At 42.4% G+C, this 22,685-nt stretch overlaps 4 protein-coding genes across 7 annotated transcripts; 3 read left to right on the top strand and 1 right to left on the bottom strand.

The window, feature by feature from the left end:
• Positions 1–109: 109 nt before the first annotated feature.
• Positions 110–12,400, bottom strand: LOC124463116 (MOB kinase activator 1B). Its single transcript, XM_047014867.1, has 6 exons — positions 12,116–12,400; positions 10,663–10,829; positions 3,034–3,127; positions 2,800–2,933; positions 2,034–2,197; positions 110–1,867 (listed from the first exon to the last, which is right to left on the bottom strand). Exons 1-6 carry the CDS (start codon positions 12,127–12,129, stop codon positions 1,790–1,792), a joined length of 651 nt encoding a protein of 216 aa, XP_046870823.1. The 5' UTR covers positions 12,130–12,400; the 3' UTR covers positions 110–1,789.
• On the top strand, positions 12,324–15,214 carry pus1 (pseudouridine synthase 1). Of its 3 annotated transcripts, XM_047014863.1 has the most exons (7): positions 12,760–12,850; positions 13,056–13,178; positions 13,353–13,588; positions 13,679–13,816; positions 13,958–14,060; positions 14,205–14,905; positions 15,028–15,214. In XM_047014863.1, the coding sequence occupies exons 3-7, from the start codon at positions 13,385–13,387 to the stop codon at positions 15,055–15,057; spliced, it is 1,176 nt and encodes a 391-aa protein (XP_046870819.1). In that variant the 5' UTR covers positions 12,760–12,850; positions 13,056–13,178; positions 13,353–13,384; the 3' UTR covers positions 15,058–15,214. The 3 variants fall into 3 exon arrangements, with proteins under 3 accessions (XP_046870820.1, XP_046870818.1, XP_046870819.1); XM_047014864.1 differs by lacking the exons at positions 12,760–12,850; positions 13,056–13,178 and adding an exon at positions 12,324–12,403; XM_047014862.1 differs by lacking the exon at positions 13,056–13,178 and having other exon boundaries at positions 12,447–12,850.
• Positions 15,215–15,628: 414 nt separating this feature from the next.
• noc4l (nucleolar complex associated 4 homolog) lies at positions 15,629–19,344 on the top strand. Its single transcript, XM_047014868.1, has 14 exons — positions 15,629–15,817; positions 15,964–16,084; positions 16,302–16,408; positions 16,584–16,841; positions 17,082–17,184; positions 17,290–17,324; positions 17,402–17,452; positions 17,585–17,696; positions 17,866–17,926; positions 18,095–18,205; positions 18,438–18,601; positions 18,709–18,791; positions 18,886–18,999; positions 19,112–19,344. Exons 1-14 carry the CDS (start codon positions 15,665–15,667, stop codon positions 19,229–19,231), a joined length of 1,593 nt encoding a protein of 530 aa, XP_046870824.1. The 5' UTR covers positions 15,629–15,664; the 3' UTR covers positions 19,232–19,344.
• A 187-nt stretch (positions 19,345–19,531) lies between these two features.
• On the top strand, positions 19,532–22,639 carry vps29 (VPS29 retromer complex component). 2 transcript variants are annotated; one of them, XM_047014965.1, is made up of 5 exons: positions 19,549–19,615; positions 20,495–20,506; positions 21,347–21,538; positions 21,769–22,004; positions 22,125–22,639. In XM_047014965.1, exons 1-5 carry the CDS (start codon positions 19,613–19,615, stop codon positions 22,240–22,242), a joined length of 561 nt encoding a protein of 186 aa, XP_046870921.1. In that variant the 5' UTR covers positions 19,549–19,612; the 3' UTR covers positions 22,243–22,639. The 2 variants fall into 2 exon arrangements, with proteins under 2 accessions (XP_046870922.1, XP_046870921.1); XM_047014966.1 differs by lacking the exon at positions 20,495–20,506 and having other exon boundaries at positions 19,532–19,615.
• The last annotated feature ends 46 nt before the right edge of the window (positions 22,640–22,685 follow it).

The following is a 22,685-nucleotide window of genomic DNA, read 5'->3' as shown; positions in this document are numbered from 1 at the left end:
ATGTTTCCACTGACTTCACTTGCCCCGACTGCTCACTCATTCACTAAGCTATTCATAGGCTACAGTTGGAGCAAATTGAGTATTAACGATACCAAAAAATAACCAACGCTTTCAAAGATCCTCTTTATTTGCCTTGTAAACAGCATTCATTCAATTCAGTAGCTTTGAAAACCCTCTCAACCACATTATTTACAACCGATTCATTTGATTATATTACAGCCAGGGGAATATACACTATAGGTACAGTATCAACTTGTGCCATGTGTATTTAGATTTTTCATAGAGCAAAGAGGCATGACAAATAGATGGCTTTGTTACAATTACAACGTTTCAGGTTGTCTGATGAACAATCACATTCAATTTCTAACGTATAAGCTAGACTATATGACAACAAAGCATTTAGTAGACGTAAGGGGTAGTAGGGTAAAGGCGAAAGTCCCCTTTAAAACTGGGCTAACAACACCCAAGGATCACACCATGCTTATAAAATATGCTTTCCAAGAAACACCAAACCCTATGCTCTGTGGGTTACATCTCATACATTTCACATCTTCCCAATAAAGACAAGTTTAGAAAATAACATTAAAAAAAGAAAAACAATGAAATTCATTGCTTTCAACCCTTACTGCATACTCACTCTTCAGTGCTATCACTTTTAGGTAAAACAAAGAGAAAAATAGAAGAGCAAAAACAATTGTTCCACAATTATTGTTAAATGGTCAGAAGTACATGACTAAAATAATCAATGCTTTTCATCTCCAGTGTAAACCTAGCATACGTTTTTTGCATAGTACAATCCATTTTCATGTTGGGATGTCCATGCGTCTGCTCTCTGAAGCACGGCACTACCAAACTCAAAACGACCATACAAAAGCATAAGAAATCACATCTTTCATTGGGTAGTTAAGCATTGCATTGACATTCTGTGCGGGAACAAATAACGTGGGAGCAACATTCAAGGAAAAAATGGAGGGGCGAGAATTTAAAAACGTTTTACAAAGTGCTTCATGGCTGGTAAGATAATACAAGACAGAGGCATCCTATGGGTTATAAATGTTTAGGAAATGTGAAGCTGATAAGATCATAACTCTAACCATAAAAAAACACAGATTTATATATTGCGTGTGTTCTGGGAAGGGGGGGAGGGGGGTTCTGCATGAATCTGAGTAGGGCTAAAACTCTCTTTTCCTAGACTAAGTGTTCGTTTTATCCTAGCGTAAAAGGTCTACTGTACCAGATGGAGAGTGAACGTGAGCCATGTTAGGCACTTGGGAATGTGGAGTTACTGGTGACTTTAAGGGACTCGATAAGTAAAGGTCTTGTCATTCTATAACAGTAGTTCAAGACCTAAGCAGGATATTGGGTTATTCATTGACTCTAGTCAGGAAATCTAGTTGGGGGGGGGGGGGGGGGGGGGGGGGGGCGGAATGGCACCAACAACTTATTTGTTCACACTGTTGTACCACTAGAACCTTCCTAATGTATGTACCTCTTCACTTGTAGTAGGGATATTCCAATCATTTGAAGATAAATGCAAACAGAAAAGGAATACGTTTCTTGAGTTCGCCGAAACTGTTAATATAGGTTAATAAATGTACCAGCAAAAAGCTAGCGCTAATGGGTTAGGCTAACTCCATACTGTATCTCCAGGTGCCTAACAGAAGTACAGCCTTCCTCAATCCTGGCCATATCAAGAACACTTCCTCATGTACTGCATACAATAGCTCTCATAGGGTGGGTATCTGTGCAAACTAAGTATAGACCACAGGCTGCAGGAATACCTCGCAGCCTATCTGTCTTTGGTTGTCAGTTTCTCAATCAGCTCCTGTAGCGGGACCAACTCTTTCCTGTCAATCAAGCCAAACTCCTGTAAAACACAAGAAAATACAACAGTTTCCTTGATCACGTTTTCACTCGTTTCAGCCCTCGTCTCCTTTCGTTTCCGGGGACAACATTTGCAAAACCCTCTTCCTAACACTCGTCGTCCACAGACACCTACCCAACACCTCTTGGCATGTTGCGGTTTACTTTACCTGTACGAAAAAGATGAAGTGTTTGAACGACGTGTTTAAATGAGCCTCCTCCTGAAGCTGCATCACAGAGTCAAAGTGCTGGTGGTAGATGTGGGCGTAGACCCTGAACAGGCGCTTCAGGATGGTCTTAGCCACCGACATGAAGTTCCGCTTGAAGGGCACACCTTGGGGTGAAAACGGAAGGGTAACACTTTAGATGAGCTCACCAAATTCATCATTTATTAACCAATTTGTTACTTGTTAGTTAACGGTTTGTTCACCTTTAGTTATTTGTTGTTCGTACAAAATGTATCATTAGTAAAGCATTTGTTCACAGAGTTAGGGTTAGGGTTCGGGTTTAGGGCTAGGGTTTAAGTTTTGGTTAGGGTTTAGCTTTACTAATGATACATAATTTATTAACCAATTTGTTACTTATTAGTTAACGGTTTGTTCACCATTAGTTATTTGTTGTTCATACAAAATGTAGCTAAAAAAAGCTAAACCCTAACCAAAACTTAAACCCTAAACCCTAGCCCTAAACCCGAACCCTAACCGTGTGAACAAATGCTTTACTAATGATACATTTTGTATAAACAATAAATAAATAACTAATAGGTAACAAAGTGGTTAATAAATTATGAATTTGGTGAGCTCATCTAAAGTGTTACCAACGTAAGAGATCACATGGTAGCCACAGACAAACACGGCAGGGTCTGAGAGCGAGAAAAACGCGATTGAGTGCAATACAATCTTTAACCGAAATGGACTGCAAGACTACAACTCATACCTATTTTGGATGGGAAAAGCGTCTCATCGTCGAGTTGGTCTTGCACCCAGGTCATTAGATAGTCAATGTACTTGGGAGCTGAACATTTGATTGGCTTCTTGATGTTGGTTCCATCTGCCCAATGGTACTCATACCTATACGAGAGAAGTTGCAATAATCGTTGGATCATAAAAAATAAAAAAAACATGCAAACATCCAACCCGTCTTTCAACACGTATTTATGCAGACCCTTACTTGAGCCCAGCGGACATGACAGGGCAGCTTTCCTCGGTGCAGAAGTCTGTTATGGTGCCATAGAGCATGTTGATCTGGTTGAAGAAATCCACAGCTGGAAAAGAAACACTCGTCAAGGACCCTCTCGTGTGCGCTCAAACATTTATACGTGGCTATCCAATAAGAAAAGCATAGAGTGAACAGTCTCCGCGTAACATACAGGTTGTGTCAACTCCCAATCACATGCAGTATTATAGCACAGTCGCATCTCAAAGACGAGACTCATGTTCAAGTCTTCCCTTATGGCATAGATAGAGGATCGCGTGCAGACATTGTGGGACCTGCAGTCAAAGCTAAGGTCAGTCTACTGTTTGCTGATCTCACCACAGAACATCAGACTTTCCAAGAGTGAGGTCACTGGATGCGTGCTACACAGGAAATAAGACATCCGCTGGCAAAGTCATTTAACTTAATGTAAGACCTCAAACAAAAGAGCTGGCAGTACAAAGAGGTCTGTCTCTCCCCTAGCCAACATAGCACTCCTTGGAGTGAATGTTAATGTCCTCTCCTGACAGTGAACTGAGCTGAAAGTTGACTCTACAGAAGTGAAAAACGAGGTTGCTGACACATCTCCGATCCATTTGCAAAAATCTGACGAAAGGCTTAACATGTTATGCGGGTGATGTGACGTGCTTGGGGCAGGGAGTGATATTTAGGGGAAACGTCTTGAAGGTCATGAAAATGTGTGTAGAAGCTGGAGATGTGCAGATTAGCCCCTTACTAAATGTGTGTAGAAGCTGGAGATGTGCAGATTAGCCCCTTACTAAATGTGTGTAGAATCTGGAGATGTGCAGATTAGCCCCTTACTAAATGTGTGTAGAAGCTGGAGATGTGCAGATTAGCCCCTTACTAAATGTGTGTAGAAGCTGTAGATGTGCAGATTAGCCCCTTACTAAATGTGTGTAGAATCTGGAGATGTGCAGACTAGCCCCTTACTAAATGTGTGTAGAAGCTGGAGATGTGCAGATTAGTCCCTTACTAAATGTGTGTAGAATCTGGAGATGTGCAGATTAGCCCCTTACTAAATGTGTGTAGAAGCTGGAGATGTGCAGATTAGTCCCTTACTAAATGTGTGTAGAATCTGGAGATGTGCAGATTAGCCCCTTACTAAATGTGTGTAGAAACTGGAGATGTGCAGATTAGCCCTTTACTAAATGTGTGTAGAAGCTGGAGATGTGCAGATTAGCCCCTTACTAAATGTGTGTAGAAACTGGAGATGTGCAGATTAGCCCCTTACTAAATGTGTGTAGAAGCTGGAGATGTGCAGATTAGCCCCTTACTAAATGTGTGTAGAAGCTGGAGATGTGCAGATTAGCCCCTTACTAAATGTGTGTAGAATCTGGAGATGTGCAGATTAGCCCCTTACTAAATGTGTGTAGAATCTGGAGATGTGCAGATTAGCCCCTTACTAAATGTGTGTAGAAGCTGGAGATGTGCAGATTAGCCCCTTACTAAATGTGTGTAGAATCTGGAGATGTGCAGATTAGCCCCTTACTAAATGTGTGTAGAAGCTGGAGATGTGCAGATTAGCCCCTTACTAAATGTGTGTAGAAGCTGTAGATGTGCAGATTAGCCCCTTACTAAATGTGTGTAGAAACTGGAGATGTGCAGATTAGCCCCTTACTAAATGTGTGTAGAAGCTGGAGATGTGCAGATTAGCCCCTTACTAAATGTGTGTAGAAGCTGGAGATGTGCAGATTAGCCCCTTACTAAATGTGTGTAGAAGCTGGAGATGTGCAGATTAGCCCCTTACTAAATGTGTGTAGAAGCTGGAGATGTGCAGATTAGCCCCTTACTAAATGTGTGTAGAATCTGGAGATGTGCAGATTAGCCCCTTACTAAATGTGTGTAGAATCTGGAGATGTGCAGATTAGCCCCTTACTAAATGTGTGTAGAAGCTGGAGATGTGCAGATTAGCCCCTTACTAAATGTGTGTAGAATCTGGAGATGTGCAGATTAGCCCCTTACTAAATGTGTGTAGAAGCTGGAGATGTGCAGATTAGCCCCTTACTAAATGTGTGTAGAAACTGGAGATGTGCAGATTAGTCCCTTACTAAATGTGTGTAGAATCTGGAGATGTGCAGATTAGCCCCTTACTAAATGTGTGTAGAAACTGGAGATGTGCAGATTAGCCCCTTACTAAATGTGTGTAGAAGCTGGAGATGTGCAGATTAGCCCCTTACTAAATGTGTGTAGAATCTGGAGATGTGCAGATTAGCCCCTTACTAAATGTGTGTAGAAACTGGAGATGTGCAGATTAGCCCCTTACTAAATGTGTGTAGAATCTGGAGATGTGCAGATTAGCCCCTTACTAAATGTGTGTAGAAACTGGAGATGTGCAGATTAGCCCCTTACTAAATGTGTGTAGAAGCTGGAGATGTGCAGATTAGTCCCTTACTAAATGTGTGTAGAATCTGGAGATGTGCAGATTAGCCCCTTACTAAATGTGTGTAGAAACTGGAGATGTGCAGATTAGCCCCTTACTAAATGTGTGTAGAAGCTGGAGATGTGCAGATTAGCCCCTTACTAAATGTGTGTAGAAACTGGAGATGTGCAGATTAGCCCCTTACTAAATGTGTGTAGAAACTGGAGATGTGCAGATTAGCCCCTTACTAAATGTGTGTAGAAGCTGGAGATGTGCAGATTAGCCCCTTACTAAATGTGTGTAGAAGCTGGAGATGTGCAGATTAGCCCCTTACTAAATGTGTGTAGAAGCTGGAGATGTGCAGATTAGCCCCTTACTAAATGTGTGTAGAAGCTGGAGATGTGCAGATTAGCCCCTTACTAAATGTGTGTAGAATCTGGAGATGTGCAGATTAGCCCCTTACTAAATGTGTGTAGAATCTGGAGATGTGCAGATTAGTCCCTTACTAAATGTGTGTAGAAGCTGGAGATGTGCAGATTAGCCCCTTACTAAATGTGTGTAGAAGCTGTAGATGTGCAGATTAGCCCCTTACTAAATGTGTGTAGAAACTGGAGATGTGCAGATTAGCCCCTTACTAAATGTGTGTAGAAGCTGGAGATGTGCAGATTAGCCCCTTACTAAATGTGTGTAGAAGCTGGAGATGTGCAGATTAGCCCCTTACTAAATGTGTGTAGAAGCTGGAGATGTGCAGATTAGCCCCTTACTAAATGTGTGTAGAAACTGGAGATGTGCAGATTAGCCCCTTACTAAATGTGTGTAGAAGCTGGAGATGTGCAGATTAGCCCCTTACTAAATGTGTGTAGAATCTGGAGATGTGCAGATTAGCCCCTTACTAAATGTGTGTAGAATCTGGAGATGTGCAGATTAGCCCCTTACTAAATGTGTGTAGAAGCTGGAGATGTGCAGATTAGCCCCTTACTAAATGTGTGTAGAATCTGGAGATGTGCAGATTAGCCCCTTACTAAATGTGTGTAGAAGCTGGAGATGTGCAGATTAGCCCCTTACTAAATGTGTGTAGAAGCTGTAGATGTGCAGATTAGCCCCTTACTAAATGTGTGTAGAAACTGGAGATGTGCAGATTAGCCCCTTACTAAATGTGTGTAGAAGCTGGAGATGTGCAGATTAGCCCCTTACTAAATGTGTGTAGAAGCTGGAGATGTGCAGATTAGCCCCTTACTAAATGTGTGTAGAAGCTGGAGATGTGCAGATTAGCCCCTTACTAAATGTGTGTAGAAGCTGGAGATGTGCAGATTAGCCCCTTACTAAATGTGTGTAGAATCTGGAGATGTGCAGATTAGCCCCTTACTAAATGTGTGTAGAATCTGGAGATGTGCAGATTAGCCCCTTACTAAATGTGTGTAGAAGCTGGAGATGTGCAGATTAGCCCCTTACTAAATGTGTGTAGAATCTGGAGATGTGCAGATTAGCCCCTTACTAAATGTGTGTAGAAGCTGGAGATGTGCAGATTAGCCCCTTACTAAATGTGTGTAGAAACTGGAGATGTGCAGATTAGTCCCTTACTAAATGTGTGTAGAATCTGGAGATGTGCAGATTAGCCCCTTACTAAATGTGTGTAGAAGCTGGAGATGTGCAGATTAGCCCCTTACTAAATGTGTGTAGAAGCTGGAGATGTGCAGATTAGCCCCTTACTAAATGTGTGTAGAATCTGGAGATGTGCAGATTAGTCCCTTACTAAATGTGTGTAGAATCTGGAGATGTGCAGATTAGCCCCTTACTAAATGTGTGTAGAAGCTGGAGATGTGCAGATTAGTCCCTTACTAAATGTGTGTAGAAACTGGAGATGTGCAGATTAGCCCCTTACTAAATGTGTGTAGAAGCTGGAGATGTGCAGATTAGCCCCTTACTAAATGTGTGTAGAAACTGGAGATGTGCAGATTAGCCCCTTACTAAATGTGTGTAGAAACTGGAGATGTGCAGATTAGCCCCTTACTAAATGTGTGTAGAAGCTGGAGATGTGCAGATTAGCCCCTTACTAAATGTGTGTAGAAGCTGGAGATGTGCAGATTAGCCCCTTACTAAATGTGTGTAGAAGCTGGAGATGTGCAGATTAGCCCCTTACTAAATGTGTGTAGAAGCTGGAGATGTGCAGATTAGCCCCTTACTAAATGTGTGTAGAATCTGGAGATGTGCAGATTAGCCCCTTACTAAATGTGTGTAGAATCTGGAGATGTGCAGATTAGCCCCTTACTAAATGTGTGTAGAAGCTGGAGATGTGCAGATTAGCCCCTTACTAAATGTGTGTAGAATCTGGAGATGTGCAGATTAGCCCCTTACTAAATGTGTGTAGAAACTGGAGATGTGCAGATTAGCCCCTTACTAAATGTGTGTAGAAGCTGTAGATGTGCAGATTAGCCCCTTACTAAATGTGTGTAGAAAGATGTGCAGATTAGCCCCTTACTAAATGTGTGTAGAAGCTGTGCAGATTAGCCCCTTACTAAATGTGTGTAGAAGCTGGAGATGTGCAGATTAGCCCCTTACTAAATGTGTGTAGAAGCTGGAGATGTGCAGATTAGCCCCTTACTAAATGTGTGTAGAAGCTGGAGATGTGCAGATTAGCCCCTTACTAAATGTGTGTAGAAGCTGGAGATGTGCAGATTAGCCCCTTGCTAAATGTGTGTAGAATCTGGAGATGTGCAGATTAGCCCCTTACTAAATGTGTGTAGAATCTGGAGATGTGCAGATTAGCCCCTAACTAAATGTGTGTAGAATCTGGAGATGTGCAGATTAGCCCCTTACTAAATGTGTGTAGAAGCTGGAGATGTGCAGATTAGCCCCTTACTAAATGTGTGTAGAATCTGGAGATGTGCAGATTAGCCCCTTACTAAATGTGTGTAGAAGCTGGAGATGTGCAGATTAGCCCCTTACTAAATGTGTGTAGAAACTGGAGATGTGCAGATTAGTCCCTTACTAAATGTGTGTAGAATCTGGAGATGTGCAGATTAGCCCCTTACTAAATGTGTGTAGAAGCTGGAGATGTGCAGATTAGCCCCTTACTAAATGTGTGTAGAAGCTGGAGATGTGCAGATTAGCCCCTTACTAAATGTGTGTAGAAGCTGGAGATGTGCAGATTAGCCCCTTACTAAATGTGTGTAGAAGCTGGAGATGTGCAGATTAGCCCTTTACTAAATGTGTGTAGAAGCTGGAGATGTGCAGATTAGTCCCTTACTAAATGTGTATAGAAGATGGAGATGTGCAGATTAGCCCCTTACTAAATGTGTGTAGAATCTGGAGATGTGCAGATTAGCCCCTTACCAAATGTGTGTAGAAGCTGGAGATGTGCAGATTAGCCCCTTACTAAATGTGTGTAGAAGCTGGAGATGTGCAGATTAGCCCCTTACTAAATGTGTGTAGAATCTGGAGATGTGCAGATTAGCCCCTTACTAAATGTGTGTAGAAGCTGGAGATGTGCAGATTAGCCCCTTACTAAATGTGTGTAGAAGCTGGAGATGTGCAGATTAGCCCCTTACTAAATGTGTGTAGAAGCTGGAGATGTGCAGATTAGCCCCTTACTAAATGTGTGTAGAATCTGGAGATGTGCAGATTAGCCCCTTACTAAATGTGTGTAGAAGCTGGAGATGTGCAGATTAGCCCCTTACTAAATGTGTGTAGAAGCTGGAGATGTGCAGATTAGCCCCTTACTAAATGTGTGTAGAATCTGGAGATGTGCAGATTAGCCCCTTACTAAATGTGTGTAGAATCTGGAGATGTGCAGATTAGCCCCTTACTAAATGTGTGTAGAAGCTGGAGATGTGCAGATTAGCCCCTTACTAAATGTGTGTAGAAGCTGGAGATGTGCAGATTAGCCCCTTACTAAATGTGTGTAGAATCTGGAGATGTGCAGATTAGCCCCTTACTAAATGTGTGTAGAATCTGGAGATGTGCAGATTAGCCCCTTACTAAATGTGTGTAGAAGCTGGAGATGTGCAGATTAGCCCCTTACTAAATGTGTGTAGAAGCTGGAGATGTGCAGATTAGCCCCTTACTAAATGTGTGTAGAATCTGGAGATGTGCAGATTAGCCCCTTACTAAATGTGTGTAGAATCTGGAGATGTGCAGATTAGCCCCTTACTAAATGTGTGTAGAAGCTGGAGATGTGCAGATTAGCCCCTTACTAAATGTGTGTAGAAGCTGGAGATGTGCAGATTAGCCCCTTACTAAATGTGTGTAGAATCTGGAGATGTGCAGATTAGCCCCTTACTAAATGTGTGTAGAAGCTGGAGATGTGCAGATTAGCCCCTTACTAAATGTGTGTAGAAGCTGGAGATGTGCAGATTAGCCCCTTACTAAATGTGTGTAGAAGCTGGAGATGTGCAGATTAGCCCCTTACTAAATGTGTGTAGAATCTGGAGATGTGCAGATTAGCCCCTTACTAAATGTGTGTAGAATCTGGAGATGTGCAGATTAGCCCCTTACTAAATGTGTGTAGAAGCTGGAGATGTGCAGATTAGCCCCTTACTAAATGTGTGTAGAAACTGGAGATGTGCAGATTAGCCCCTTACTAAATGTGTGTAGAATCTGGAGATGTGCAGATTAGCCCCTTACTAAATGTGTGTAGAATCTGGAGATGTGCAGATTAGCCCCTTACTAAATGTGTGTAGAAGCTGGAGATGTGCAGATTAGCCCCTTACTAAATGTGTGTAGAATCTGGAGATGTGCAGATTAGCCCCTTACTAAATGTGTGTAGAATCTGGAGATGTGCAGATTAGCCCCTTACTAAATGTGTGTAGAATCTGGAGATGTGCAGATTAGCCCCTTACTAAATGTGTGTAGAAGCTGGAGATGTGCAGATTAGCCCCTTACTAAATGTGTGTAGAAACTGGAGATGTGCAGATTAGCCCCTTACTAAATGTGTGTAGAATCTGGAGATGTGCAGATTAGCCCCTTACTAAATGTGTGTAGAATCTGGAGATGTGCAGATTAGCCCCTTACTAAATGTGTGTAGAAACTGGAGATGTGCAGATTAGCCCCTTACTAAATGTGTGTAGAAACTGGAGATGTGCAGATTAGTCCCTTACTAAATGTGTGTAGAATCTGGAGATGTGCAGATTAGCCCCTTACTAAATGTGTGTAGAATCTGGAGATGTGCAGATTAGCCCCTTACTAAATGTGTATAGAAGATGGAGATGTGCAGATTAGCCCCTTACTGTTGACTGCGACCCACTCGTTCAGATCCTCTCCCTCCGGGAGCATGACTGCCATTCGGAGGTTTCCACTTCCCAGCGTAGCCTCGGCGTGTTTCAAAAGCTCATATTGATGAGAGCCCTCTGGTATGTTCTTTTTGGGTTTAAAAGTCTTGGACGACCGATTGCCACTGTGAGACAATAAACATAAAAAAATGACGTAGAATAGGCAAATTGTGTGTTGAGAGAGATGTTGATTTACCAGCCACTTCTTTCCATCTTCTGGACTCAGTGGCTGTCCCCATACCATTCAACATCATATGACTTATACATGTTTGATACCAACACATATCATATGCCTTGTCATGCCTTCATTATAGTTTAATAAATAAGTACACATTGAAACTACATGGCACCCCAGTGGTGGAATCAACTCCCCACCTCCATCAGAGACACGGACTGTCTCTCCACCTTCAAGAGAAGGCTCAAGACGCACTTGTTCCGGGAGTACAATGGTATTTAGGAATAGTTTGCTGAACCCAACGCTAGTTTCCTCAAGTATCACAATGACTCCTGCTTAGACTGTTGCTCTTGTTGGTTAGTGGTAGCTGATTTAAACTGTTGTATTCTATTTTAGTTAATCCTATTTTTATTGCTTTCCTACAGGTACACCTGCACTTAGAGATTAATGTTGTGTAATTTTAACTTGTTTAACTACATGCTCTTATGGTTTCTTCCCTTTAGCACTATTTTTTGGTTGTTCACAATATGTACTTCTTGTTTTTGACTACCCGCAATGCTGTGGGGCTATCTTGTTGTTATTATCAGTGACCTATGCACTGTAAAGCTCTCTCTTGGAAGTCGCTTTGGATAAAAGCGTCTGCTAAATGAATAAATGTAAAATGTAAATGTACATCCCATTGGCTACCATAGCACGCACTTTGAAGCAGTACTTGTGAGGCAGCCAGCAAAATCGTAGACAGGGCAAATGCTTAGACCCTAGCTTGGTCTATTTCCAGTTCAGCTGAACTTTAAATGTTGAAAAGCACTGTCAACTTCAGTCCAACGAGAATTTATCTGTCAGACGTGTTATTTTGTAGCAGCACTGGCAGCTTTCCCTAATCAAGTGACTGTTGAACTAACACGCAGTTAGGGTTACCCTAAGTTAGGGCTCATACTATTAGTTAATTTGTAGGCTACGTCAGTTTCTGAATAGTAAAACAGGCTACACTATGGAAAGAAAGTCATCTACTACAGTACCACAGTAACCGGCTAGCCATTATTCTAAAATCATAAATATTGCTGAAGAAGCAGTCAAACAAAAAACAAAATCCCCAGGTCATTTGTATTGCCAGTTAATGGACTCGCTAAATGTCGCTCAGTTCACCCAAAACAAATACCAAAACATTAAAAGAAAGGGTTATTAAACTTCCAACACAATGATCCACAGTAGATATCTGTTAGCTAACAAACTTACAATAGAAAGCTCATCTTTCTGAGGACAGGGAGAACGAGGCCTCGGTCTTAAAACTGAAGTCAAGCTGCTGTGGTCAGTAGTAGCTAGCTATAGTCCAGTTGCTGGCCTGTTGTTGCTAGAATCAGAAGATTTTCAAAAACGTGGACTTTAGCTTTAACAGTTATCCCCTTGCAGAAAACGTCGACTAACCACTCTGGAACCACAGGCAAAAATGTACAGCATTTATGAAAAGACGTCGCGGGATAGCTTCCAGCTAGCTAACATCAGATCAGAGGAGACGTGTGCACAGTGAGTGAGTGCGCGTGCACCCTATTTTATATCCACTCTCGCGATAGAAAGGTTAAAGTTTCGTGTAGCCATGTGTGTTCCCACTTGATGTACCACTAGCTAGGCTATTTACATTACAAATATGTATACTGTAGCTAGCTACTTCTAACGTGCTAGGTCGCGATTGGGACATCCATTTTTGATGATAGTTCGTGAGTGCAGCGTCTAAAAGTTTTTTTTTATCTCTATTCATTTTGCTATCTTGAACGGCTGGCTAGAAAAACTCGCTAGCGGAACCCTGTTATTTGATGCTAAGTTTAGTTAGCTCAGATTAGCTGGATGGGAATGAGGCAGCTGACCTACTTGCCTCCGTTACTGTTCACCCCATCGCTTTTCAAGATATGCTGACAATTCGTCCGTTATTGAGTGTCTTAGCAAGTTCACGATTATTGAAAATCAATTGTAAAGGTAAGCCTGGTAGGAACAGTTGTACTACACATCTTGTGCACTGTAGATTCAACTATCATCTGAAGCCAACTGTAGATTTTACCTTTTAACTGACCCTTCTGTCTGTCTAGTGGGAATTGGTCAGAACTTGCGAGTCTTTTCTCCCTAGCTGTATTCCATAACCAGTTCAAGCTTGCGTGATATTGCCATTCTCAAACTCGTGCAGGCTCTGAACTGACCCTTTGAAAGATGTGCCCAACCTCTGATCTGCCTTCTAAGATGTGGAGGACAGAATATAAAAGGCAGACTTCTTGAGGGTATATAAGGCGATACCAAGACCAATTCCCAGGTATTCTCTGTGAGGATAGAGTTTAATGCTCGTTGAGTTATCTCGTTAAGAATGCGTTCTATATGTCCATGCTAAGTTCCAATATTCCTATATGTTTAATGTATGCACCTCCCTGCCAAAGTAAATTCCTTGTTTGTGCAAACATTCATGGCGAATAAAATCGATTCTGATTAGGTTGCCTTAACAAGTTTGTGGGGTCCCGTTGGATGATGAGCAACGAGTGTGAGAACATGCAGACCGCCAAGTCACTGAAGCGAGTTGAGGAAGGAAGCGGGGACTTGGGAGAGAATGGGCACATCTCGAAGAAGGTGAAAACTGAGGAGGATCAAGCTGCGGATGAGAAGAAATACCCTAAAAAGAAAGTGGTTCTTCTTATGGCCTATTCAGGAAAAGGGTACTATGGCATGCAGGTAGCTATCTTATTTTCAAGTGGTCTAAATACACATAGATTATCTGTCACTGTCGTTACCTTATGTCTTGGTTTGGACATTTGTGTTTAGAGAAATTCTGGCTCTTGCAAGTTCATGACCATTGAAGATGAGTTGATCACGGCACTTATAAAGGCTGGATGCATTCCGGAAAACCATGGTGATGACATGAAGAAAATGTCTTTCCAAAGATGTGCGAGAACCGACAAGGTATGAACATTGGTAGGCATAGTTTGGAAGAACTCTTGAGTAGTTGCTGTTTGATATGTTTACTGTATTGTATGAATATACATAAATCTAGACATGCCGTGCATTCATTCTCAAAACGTATTTTTTATTTTTTTTTGTAAGGGTGTTTCTGCTGCTGGTCAAGTGGTATCGCTGAAACTTTGGCTGATTGAAGAAATAGTCGAGAAAATCAACTCTTATCTTCCAGCACAAATAAGAGTGCTAGGTGAGATTACATTGTCAAATACAGTGCGGTTGGAAAATATGAAGCCTTTTATGTCAGATTCAGTGTGGATTACTCTAAATATGAGGCACATGGTCTCAGTTACACTCATCTTCTAGTTGCTTCTATTTTTTTTTATTTCAATAGGCTTCAAGAGAGTCACGGGGGGTTTCAATTCCAAAAACAACTGTGACGCTCGCACATACTCTTACATGCTTCCCAGTGTGGCCTTTGCTCCAAAGGACTACGACACCCAGAATTCCGCTGCCTTCCGTTTAGAGCCAGAGACACTGCAGAGAGTCAACCGTCTCTTTGCCCAGTACAAGGGCACCCGCAACTTCCACAACTTCACATCACAGAAGGCTCCGAAAGACCCCAGCGCCCGCCGTTACATCACCGAGATGTCGTGCGGCGACCCCTTTGTGCGCGGCGGCACCGAGTTTGCCGTCGTCACCGTGCGAGGCCAAAGCTTCATGATGCACCAAATCAGGAAGATGATCGGTCTGGTGATCGCAGTGATGAAGGGCTACGCCGGGGACGAAGTTCTGCAGAAGAGCTGGGGGGAGGAGAAGGTGGATGTGCCTAAGGCCCCGGGGCTGGGGCTGGTGCTGGAGAAGGTCCACTTTGACAGGTACAATAAACGCTTTGGTGGGGACGGCATCCACGAGAGGCTGGAATGGACCCAGGAGGAGGACTCGATCCAGGCCTTCAAGGAGGAGCACATCTACCCCAGCATCGTGCAGACCGAGGCCCAGGAAGGCTCCATGGCCAGCTGGATGGCCACGTTGACCCTGCACGACTTTGAGGCCACAGCTTCAGGGGTACGGGAAGATAAGGATAAGAAGCTGGTGGGTCAACAAGAAAGCAGTTAATTAAAAAAAAAAAATTGACAAGTATTTAAGACAATATATATATATATATAGTAATAACATCCTAAGTACTCATTAACCTTTTTTTTCCTGTTTTCCAGGATGAAGATGAAGGTGATGGATCAGACTGAGTCACATGCCACACAAACCAGGGATACAATGTACTTTACTAATTTGCGGTTTATATATACAAATTGAGTTTTATTTTAGTCATAGGGGACTGGTTATAGTCATTGGAAATTATTTGCTCAATTATGGAATACAAAAATAAACAATTGTTCTTATAAAGCCAGACCTCAAGTGCAAATCCTTTCAACAACAATTCAGATGTTTTTCAGCTGCATTTTTTTGTTTATTGTATGAGTTTGTCCTCATGGATGTAGATGCACCTGATCCTAATGTATTAATTGATTTGCTGAATCAGGTTAGTTACATTAGGAGTTGGAGTAGTGAAGGGAGGAATGAGCAATCCTGCCTAAAAGCAGAAGTAGCATTCCTTGCTTTTAGTTAAAATGAGGTATACTTTTTTTTTAGTTTCTTTATATTTGTGACATGCAGTTGCATTTGATTTTTATTGATTTTTCTTTGTTGAATGATACAAATAATTGTACCGATAGTAAAAAAGTACTCACATTTGCTCAGGGGTCATCCCATCATGAACAGCACCATTTTGTGACCACAAGGGGGCGAAATAACACAATTACTTAGTTTCTTTTCAACGAGCGAGATCTAGGAAACATGGCGACGTCCAAGAAGCGCAACGTGAGGCAGGACAGCCCTAAAGAGAATCATGCTAAACAACCTAAAACAGATTTAAGCAGTAAAGTAGACTTAATTATTCAGAGCAGAAAACATGCTAATGATGTTTTTGACATCCTTGAATTTCTTCAGGTATGGAATTTCACCAGTTCTTCTTTTGTACTCCTTTTGTAATCTCATTGCAGCTAACTAGCGAGCTAAACTGACTATGCTACCATCAGATATTTATTGGACACGTTTTGTTTACTACTGTTCAAATTAATCTCTTTACTTTTCAGTCAGACAAAGAGAAAGACTTGATATCTGCTGCAAATTCATGTAGCAAACTTTTCTGCACTTTACTGGAGCGATGCGCCCTGTTTGTGGGGCAGCTGCCCAAGGAAGAGGAGATGTTGAGTGGCAAGTATAATTGTGCACGTAAATAATGTGATTTATATGTTGATGAATATAGACGATGGAAAACAAAATGTAAATGACAACAGATGTTTTTTTGTCGAGGGTGAAAATACATAGGTTGGAAGGTTGGTCGTTAATACAGTTAGCTCTGACATGGATTCATGTGCCACAAGCGTCTGTTGACAGTTTCTCAGTCTTGAGTTCTGTGTTTATATTCCAGGTACCCACACTGCAGACGAGAAGTACAGCATGTTTATGCGCCATCGGTACAACAGTTGCGTGGAGTTGCTACTGGAACACATTAGCCATGAATCATTTCAGATTAAGGTAAATTGTAGGCCTATTCTATCAATCAGGACATGCTCTATTACATGAACGTTGTATTGTCCCATTACAAATACCCCTCCCCCACAAAATATACAGGATCAGAATCGTTTTCTAATGAACCATTACTTAATTGATTTGCGTAATTGCTGAATTGCTTTCCTCTGATCTGATATAGGAGACCGCTCTGTGTACACTGATGAAGTTCGCAGAGGTGGAAGGAAAGTTCCCTCTCCAGGACTTGGACTGGAGCGAACACTACAGTTTCCCCAGAGAGTTGATCAAGGCCGCGGTGGAACGGCTTCTCTCTCAGACGGAGGACATGGCTCTGCTCATTTCCAGGTTTCAGGAGTTCTTGGAGATGGAAGACGTGTGCTACTACGTGATGAGCTCTGTCCGGGAGAACGTGGTCAAGGTCATGGAAAAAAACAAAGGGGTACGTCTGCCTCATCAAAGCAAGCGTGAAACCAATGACTAGATGGCGGTCGTTGCCCGGTTCTGTTGCCTAGACACTATTTGTATGTTGCTTTGGAGAAATGCCTTTGCTAATTGCTAAGTGAATAAAAGGTCATGGCACGTTTAGTTTCTGTGACACTTGGTGGGGTGCTCTTCCCTTGGGCTTGTGTTTATGGTGTGCCACTGTTTTTGATTGGCTGCTCCTAAATGGTCTTCTCAGGCAGTGATGCCCGTTTACCAAAACAATGTCTTCATCCTGCTGTCCAACATCATCCTCCCAAGCCAAGAATCAGAATTCACCAACTTTATGGTCAAACAAGAAGGTCAGCCCCTGTATTTGTTATTCGTATTACGTACTCGGTAGGCTAAATGTAACACATGACATACATGTTTCAACAATCATATATATATATTTTTGTATTCAACAGCTAAACACAAAGACTGGAAAGCAGCTAAACTGAAAGTAAGCAGAACCTCTCACTAACATCACATCATGTAATTTAGTCTGATCCCAATTCTATTTTGAATTCTCCCCGTCAGGAACACAAGCGTGCATTTGAGCGGATGTGGCTCGGATTTTTGAAATATAAGGTAAAACTAGATAAGTACTATGACATCAAGTCTTTAAATATTGTTTCACATTTATTCTCTTTTGTTGTTGTTGCCAGCAGCTGTTCTCATCCACACTGCTATAACATTGAAACACTGCTATCTGTTGCTTAGTTACCAGGCAGCATGTACAAGAAGGTGCTGGTAATCCTGCATGACTCCATCCTGCCTCACATGAGCCAGCCCACACTCCTGATTGACTTCCTGACTGCGGCCTATGATGTCGGTTAGTCGCACGTGCACACGACCACTGATGGACTGTTCACTGATCTGCTGGATTTGACAAGTTACTTTTGTGCTGTTTTGAATGGGCTCACAAAATGAATATGACTATTACTGCACATTGAACATGAGGCGGACTTTCATCATCTTACATTTTCTGTCTTCTTATACAGGAGGGGCAATCAGCCTTCTGGCCCTCAATGGCTTGTTTGTACTGATACATCAACACAATCTGTGAGTCATCCACAAACACAATGACCTACCTTGTCTGTATTTGTTCAGCCGTGTGTCCCGTAGATATGTAACTGTGTGATTTTGATTAGATTAGGTTGACATAACCCCGTGTGGTTTGTGTTCAGGCATTAAGCGATGACGCCTACTTTTCCTTTCCCCCCCCTGCAGAGATTATCCAGATTTTTATAAGAAGCTGTACAATCTGCTGGACCCCTCTATCTTTCATGTCAAGTACAGAGCCAGATTCTTCCACCTAACCAACCTCTTCCTCTCCTCCTCGTAAGATCCCGCTTTCTCTCTCGCCACCATTGATGTCTAGCACTAGATTCTTTAGCACTCGTAGAGGGTTAGAGAGCAAAGGCTATAAGGAAAAAATACTTTTGTGTGGGTGGGTGTGTGTGTGTGTGTGTGTGTGTGTAGATATAAAAAATATATATTTGAAAGTCATCCTACTTTTGTCATATGACTATTCTCCCTTCCTCACTCTCTCTTTCTCCACAATCCTTGCCAGTCACCTGCCTGTGTACTTAGTGGCAGCCTTTGCCAAACGCCTGGCCCGCCTGGCCCTCACGGCGCCCCCTACTGCTCTCCTCATGTTACTGCCCTTCATCTGCAACCTCATCCGCCGCCACCCCGCCTGCAGAGTCCTCATTCACCGGCCGAGTGCAGTCGATGGTACTGGTGGTTCTCTCTCTCTCTCTCTCTCGCTCCCTTTTGAGAAGGTCACGGCTTGCATCGGCTTGTCTCCATGCTGATAAATGATTGTGTATGTGTCGTGATAGTGGCCTGCGATGACCCATACCTTATGGAGGAGGAAGACCCGGCCCAGTGCCACGCCCTGGACAGCAGTCTGTGGGAATTTCAGGTGTGTAGTACAGGTTTGGAAAAGAGTCAAGCTGTGATGTCATCAACATACCAGTAGATAGACTCTAATCACTGTCCACTGTTCCGTTGTACAGACCCTGCAGAAGCACTACCATCCTGATGTGGCCAAAGCTGCCATGGCAATCAACAAGCCCCTGGGCGATAAGGAGGATGACATCAGTGATCTGCTGGAACTGTCCACCTACGAGGTAGGTTCCAATGATCATATTGCCTCTTCAGTGTCCGGACAGTGGTGAACTGTATATGTACAGCATGCATGCTCTTACTGTGTGTGTTTTGTGTGCTCATGCTTGTTCACAGCTAATAGAGCGAGACCTGAAGCAGAAAACGAACAAGGGGGTGCCACTGGAGTTTGAACCAGCCACTGAACTGCTGCAGGGATGTGGAGGGGTTTTGAGCCGGCATTTCTCCCTGGAGTAGAATTGTTGTTTTGACATCTTGATTCACTTCTTCCACCTACATGTATTTCTCTCCCCATACTCCTTTTTGTTTACTTTTGGTGACAAACTATACAATAAACCGTTAAAAAACGATGTCGAGCTTTGCTTCACTATAATTTTCAAACGTATTAGGTAGCTTGTTGGAATTGTACTATTATGTTATTTTATGAGTTCTTCCGAGGTACTTCTTTTGAGTCCAGTTTATTTTATGGAGAGAGCAACACACGAATATTGTCCCTGATTGGCGTTCGTAGGCGTACTCACATTCAATTGGCTGAGAGTTTGACGTAGGTCTACGCACCTTACGTTATTGTACGTAGTCGCTTCCTGAGTTTGGCAAGCAGATACAGCAGAATAGAAAATGGTAAGTCTTAAGAACCAAAGAATCTCATGTCTGGCCATTTTATTGACTGTTTGTGCTCCAAATTTCAGTTGCTTCAGGCTTAACGGACAATATGCTTTTAGATCGTTTGTGTTTAAGATTTGTTTTCAAACCGGAACATTGGTCAGCTATTTAGCCCGTGGTGGATGAACGATCACATGACAGATGAAAAAGTGATCTGTAAAAGCGAACTAGAACAAGTTTCAGCCCTATTCACCTTTTTCCACTTGCACGGTGTTTTATTTTCAGTTCATCATTTGATGAGCTTGATGTTTGTTTCTGCGTGTAACAGATAATCAGTCACTCGCACTACTGTACTACACTTGGTAGCTACATCAGCAACATTTGCTAGGCAGTGAGCCACACATTTCGTTTGGCTAGCTGTAATATTATGTCCATATCTTCAAATGGAACGTTATGCCACTATAAGCACCGAACACCTTATCATCCTTAACCAAAAAGATAAACACATTTGACACTACCTAGAATGATGTTAGGCTGCTTGGCAGGTCTAAGATTGCTGGTGAATTCCACATTTCAATCACAACAGAGTTATACGTGATGCTAGAGTTATACGTGATGCTAGATGTGCACCAGACACTGTCACGCTGTTGTGTGGATCACTAACCATCCATTAACAAATTAACTACCATCACCTCTAATCTTTTGGAATGAATACTTACTTAATCCATCCACTTTTCATTTTCTAATTTCAGTTTTCCCCTCTTGTCCCACCTGTTTTCTTTTGAAATCTTTGATTATGCATCATCGCAATCTCTGCACACGTCATGCCTCTCACCTGTCTCACGCTCTCCCCTCCCACCCTCCCCTCCCTCCAATGAACCTCTACGTTGTGTACAGGCTGGTCATCGGGTAAGTTCCCCCCCAGTGTGTCCTGTTATTCTTGTCTTCTGTTGCTCTGTCGTGCACACTGACAACGGGGTCGGGTTGAGGGACTGTAGAACCACCGCAGCGTCAGCAAGTGTCAGCAGTGTCAGCCAGCATTGTGCTAGGATACAATATAATAAAGCAACATATTAAGAATATACAGTAATCTGATTCGATTATTTTTTTTATAAACACTCTCCTAACTGTGTGGGCTGCTCAGCCTTTAATGTAGGATATAAATGAATTCAAATATGATGTTTAAAACCCCCAGAAATGTGTCAACTGTAATGCTGTGTTTTATGGTTTGTGCTGTTGAGGCATCCAGTGTAAACTCCAACTATTGAGTGCCCCCGTCCATCTTTTTATACCCCCTATGGTGTTCATGAAGTGAAAGGCACAGTATAAAATAAATAGGCTTATAGCATAAATGATCATTGTGAAATGGTGCTGACATTCAATCTCTGAATGTACATTTTCACTTTTCTATTCACTTTTCACTTGTTATTCCAATATAGACTGATGCTGTTTCTGTATATACTTCTAAATCAGATATGAGAATGATATAAAGGAGGCTATTGAAGTGTACTTATTCTTGTCCTGTGGTATCATGAATGCTTATGGTGGTTAGGTAGAAAATCCAATCATCCTGTTTGTCCCATGATTGTCTTCCACATAAAGCTTTTGTGGAGAAACAAAGTAAGACTAGCTCTGCCTGTGATAGCCTGCATACTGTGGCCTTGCTAAGAGTGGGTACAGTCCGAAAAAAACGTTCTATTATTTGTCCTAACTTACCGTTTTACCCATTAACTGTCTGTTGCTTGCTAGTTGGTCCTGGTGTTAGGTGACTTGCACATTCCCCACCGATGCAACACCCTGCCAGCCAAGTTCAAGAAGCTGCTGGTCCCAGGCAAGATCCAGCACATCCTCTGCACGGGCAACCTCTGCACCAAAGAGAGCTATGACTACTTGAAGACCTTGGCCGGGGACGTGCACATCGTCAGGGGAGACTTTGACGAGGTCTGTATCTGCGTTCATTTAAATTTAATTAAATTGAAATTGATTTAAATCTAATTAATTTAATTTTAAGTCCCATCTACAGTACCTGACCTCCTGTCTACCCCATCACCTATCTATGTTTTATGCCTTCTATAATATAAAAATGGAAAATGCCATTTATTAGAAAGGTGAAATGAGAATGATCCGAGCAGGTCGTTCGAATTGAACTGCTCCGTGTGCCTGTTCCACAGAACCTGAACTATCCAGAACAGAAGGTTGTGACGGTGGGTCAGTTTAAGATCGGCCTCATCCACGGCCACCAAGTGATCCCCTGGGGAGACATGGCCAGCCTGGCCCTGCTGCAGAGGCAGCTCGACGTCGACATCCTCATCTCAGGACACACGCATAAGTTTGAGGCCTTTGAGAACGAGAACAAGTTCTACATCAACCCCGGCTCAGCCACGGGCGCCTACAACGCACTGGAAAGGTACGTGAGCGAATAGCTCTCTTGATATCCACTTCCAGAAGATTCTGTCCCGTAAAAAGCGAATGGACTGAGTGGTTTGTAATCCTAACGAACGACCACTCTTTTCATGTTTCTTTACAGCAACATCATCCCATCCTTTGTATTGATGGACATCCAAGCCTCCACAGTGGTCACGTATGTCTATCAGCTCATTGGAGATGATGTCAAAGTGGAGAGGATCGAGTACAAGAAGTCCTAAAGCAAGTGGAGGGAGGGGAGGTAGAATGGTAGGGAGGGAGGGTGGAGGCATGGGCTGTTGTCGTTCACTTTGTGTATCGTTTCATTCCTTTCCACCTGCAGCTCCAATTGTCATCACAATGCTAATGCTGTACCATAACTGTTTGCTAACTTAACTCTAAAAAGAAATGTATGATATTGTTTATATGTCATCGGCATTCGCTTGTATTTGACCATCCAACCTGGTGTCTGTAGAGAATGCAATAATGTCACATGTATGTGCATAATGTCATTAAAGAAATATTTGGTGCCATTTTTTTTATTTCCCTCATGCAATGACTTCTTTTAGACATTGGAATTTTCCCTGTAGTTTATCTTATTCAAATTTGTCCCATAATAAAAATCTCATATCACTGTCAGAAGTGTGTTCTCATTATGTAGTAAGACTTACGGCAGCTGTAATGT

Source organism: Hypomesus transpacificus, unplaced genomic scaffold (assembly GCF_021917145.1).
Source record: "Hypomesus transpacificus isolate Combined female unplaced genomic scaffold, fHypTra1 scaffold_27, whole genome shotgun sequence".
Classification (NCBI taxonomy): Eukaryota; Metazoa; Chordata; class Actinopteri; order Osmeriformes; family Osmeridae; genus Hypomesus; species Hypomesus transpacificus.
The sequence above is the reverse complement of the archived record's forward strand: the minus strand, read 5'-3'. Positions and strand labels throughout refer to the sequence as shown.